The sequence below is a fragment of the Rutidosis leptorrhynchoides genome, chromosome 1 (genome assembly GCF_046630445.1).
Source record: "Rutidosis leptorrhynchoides isolate AG116_Rl617_1_P2 chromosome 1, CSIRO_AGI_Rlap_v1, whole genome shotgun sequence".
Lineage (NCBI taxonomy): Eukaryota > Viridiplantae > Streptophyta > Magnoliopsida > Asterales > Asteraceae > Rutidosis > Rutidosis leptorrhynchoides.
Window position 1 is genome coordinate 621,248,569 of NC_092333.1, and position 3,441 is coordinate 621,252,009.

General features: G+C 34.3%; 1 protein-coding gene across 1 annotated transcript; it reads right to left on the reverse strand.

The window, feature by feature from the left end:
* Positions 1-356: 356 nt before the first annotated feature.
* LOC139885563 (plant intracellular Ras-group-related LRR protein 6-like) lies at positions 357-3,206 on the reverse strand. Its single transcript, XM_071869318.1, has 3 exons — positions 2,838-3,206; positions 2,552-2,721; positions 357-1,221 (listed from the first exon to the last, which is right to left on the reverse strand). Exons 1-3 carry the CDS (start codon positions 3,012-3,014, stop codon positions 543-545), a joined length of 1,026 nt encoding a protein of 341 aa, XP_071725419.1. The 5' UTR covers positions 3,015-3,206; the 3' UTR covers positions 357-542.
* Positions 3,207-3,441: the final 235 nt, after the last annotated feature.

Genomic DNA, 3,441 nt, shown 5'->3' on the forward strand with positions numbered 1-3,441 from the left:
CTTGTGCAACAAGTTTTAGGTTTTCTGCTTTACTATAAATAGACCCATAACCCCATTGTAACCCCCATAACCTCGTTGTAACACGGTGCACGAAAATTAGAAGAATTTATCTGGTTTGCGTCCGTGGACTAAATCAATTTTCGTGTTTAGAGTTGGGATATAACTACATTAAATTATTGTGTCGTTTATCTTTATATTATCATTTTATACTTTGTCTAATTCGTTTGTCGTTCATGAATTAATGATTGTGATCAATCACTTCTCTTATTTAAGTCTATAAATACTAACATGCCAAACGAAAGAAAAAGTAAAAAACTGTAAAATAACAACAACCATAGCTTTAACAAGAAACCCATAATAATAAATAAATGATTCAAACCCATAGCAAATGTATACATGCATGCATGCATGCATGAACAATAGTCTACTATCTATTTATATGTATATTTTTATATTATATATTTATTATTTATTTATATATTACCCAATATAACACACATAAATCATATATATCACATGATAACCACAAACCAAACCATTTTTCATCTACTAAAATGTGGTGTTCTCGGAGAAAATAGCCTTCGAGGAGAAAACATGCCCATATACCTCGGGGACGCAGCTCCATCAATCGTTCGATAATTCGGCATCAAATAACCTTCCCTCTCCTGTGTCATCACTCGAACCCCATTAAACGTCCCGTACTTCTTCAACTTCCCGAACCACGACTTTTTCTTATTCGAATTTCGATGTCCACCATTGATCATTTTGTCATTCAAATACTCCTTAATTGCTTGCACACCATTTTCAACAACTTCATGTGGTGGTGACACCAACGGGTTCCCTTCTACACTCAGCTTTTGAAGGCGTTTTAGGCAGCCAATTGAGTCAGGTAATACGGTTATATTGTTGTAACTGATATCGAGTTCGAGTAAGGAGATTAGATGGCCAATTGCGTTAGGAAGTTTTTCTAGGTATTGGAAGTTTTGGCTTATGTTGAGGGTTTCGAGATTGGTGAGGTTTTCGAGGTCGTCGGGGAGGGAACGAAGGCGGTTGAGGTGGACGTCCAGGTGGCGGAGATTGGTGAGGTGGCCGGTTGATGAAGGGAGGAAGATGAGTTTGTTTGAGTTGACTGAAACTTTTTTAAGGTTGACCAGTTCGTATCCTATGGTGTCTGGTAGTGTAGTCAGCTGGTTGAAATTTGCATTCAGTTCTTCTAGTGCGCTGTAAGTTAATTAATAAGATAATGAGTAAGTTGATTAATAAGATAAGATAATAACAATAAAATAAATTAAAATGAAATAGAATACTAATAATAAAATAAATTGAATTGAATTTAAATAGAATACTTGGTTTTCTTTATTACTACCCCGTATGTCGTATCATATACGGAGTAATTATCATTGTCCAATTGTCATTGTCAATATCAATATAATCAAAAGAAAAAGACCAAGTCTAGACTCGGATGACACGTGATAGCTTCGTATTTGATCAGCTAGGTTCGGTCTTACTATTCCATACATTACATCTAACATTTTTTTATTTTTTATTTTTTAAATATTAAAGAGTCGAAAATCCCTCAGCACGAGGGGAACATCCTCGATAATAAATCAATGTAACTGAAAACATGAACGTGTTTGAAATGCCTTCTATTTATACACTTGGAAGACGTGAGTATTACACATTGCCGAAATTTAAGAACCAATATTAAATACTTTATGATGTCATAAGCACGGTATGTAACCGGTAGTTGTACGGGACACTACTAAAATACGTGATCCAGTGGAAGTTTTATTGGGTTTCGAACTAGTGATACCAGTGGATAGCGTAAATTTTTTTGTGTGACACCACTGAAATAAGTCATCTAGTCGAAAATTTTTGAAGTTTCAACCGGTGACACCAGTAACCACCAAATCTTTGATCAGCCAATGGTCATAAGCTTAAAATTAATAATCATTTTTTTTCAAAAAATCTAAAACTTATATACAACTTAGGTCTTTCACAAAGAGTGAAAGAGCTTTCAAGAAAGAAGATACAATAACTAACTTGGACACCGTCTAGCTCAAAGAAAATATAACCGGACTAGACAAAGAAATTAAGGATCAAAGGCTATTTTGGGGTGAGCTGACACCAACCGAACCAAACAAACGAAAACGGACTAAAAATAACTAATAAAAAATACAATAATAAATTCGCATTAATTGCGTAAATTCTAAAAATGATACGGAGTACTCTATATTTTTTTGAACAGCAGTTCGGGATCACCCAGTGAGACTAAACCACCCACACGCTCATCTCCCGCAGTTACTGCTGCCCAGGAGAAAACCAGGCCCAATTCGAGGGCATGGGGAGTAGAACACCCCTCCCCCACTGTCCCCGCAACGCGATGTCCAGAAGACACACTTGGATGAAATCCAAGAGTTAAGGGACAACCTTGTGTGCAACGTTACACTCATGGGAGTCGATGATTAGATGATCAATACATGGGTTGGTTTTAATTTAAATAAATATATAAATTAAATTAGAATAAAAGAAAAGAGAAAACCAAATAAACCTGCAATTTTCAATGGTTTTTGGGAGTGATTCAAGATGATTGCCGGACACATTAAGAATCTTGAGGTTTGATAAACAACCAATTGAATTTGGTAGAGTTTTAAGTTGATTTGAATGAACATCCAACTTCACCATATTTACCAATCTTGCTGCTAACGACTCCGGTATCACCTAATTTTCACATAAATATTTTATTAACATATATAATATAATATATACACACACATAGAGAGATAAACAGACACATGCATGCGTTATTATTAATAGCTACACATATACATATATACCTCAAGATTGTTGTTGGCGATATCCAGCACATGTATATTGCTTAGCTTACGATTAAAAGAAATTGGAAGTGTGTCTACTAAGGACATGCCACTCAAATCCACAACTTGTTGCATTTCTCGTGTTTCTGGAACCATGTTTTCTTGAGAAGCTAATGAAAATGAAGATGAAGAAATCATTTAACAAAATTGTTATCCGGCCCCTTGACTTTGAATAGTCAAACCTTCATCATCGTTTGTTCTCCATTCATCAACAAACAGAAATTAACTTAAATATATACTGTTACATAAAGGCTTGTAGACTTGATAAACAAATTTTTTGGTTTGTTGTGTAATTTGGACATAAATGAAGAAAATGAAATAGATGCTCCCAATATTTATTTACTTTTGGTTTGACAAAATGAAAGTGAAAATGAAATGTAGAAATAGATGCAATGTACGGAAAAGGATAAGTACAATAGGTTGACTTTGTTAATTTCCAACACACTACAAATATGAAATACTCCGTAATTCAATTCAAAGCTATTAAATACAATATCCTTTTTGTAACAAACATTACACAATAAATATTTTAAGGGTAGTGATAATAAAGGTCCTATATATGTGA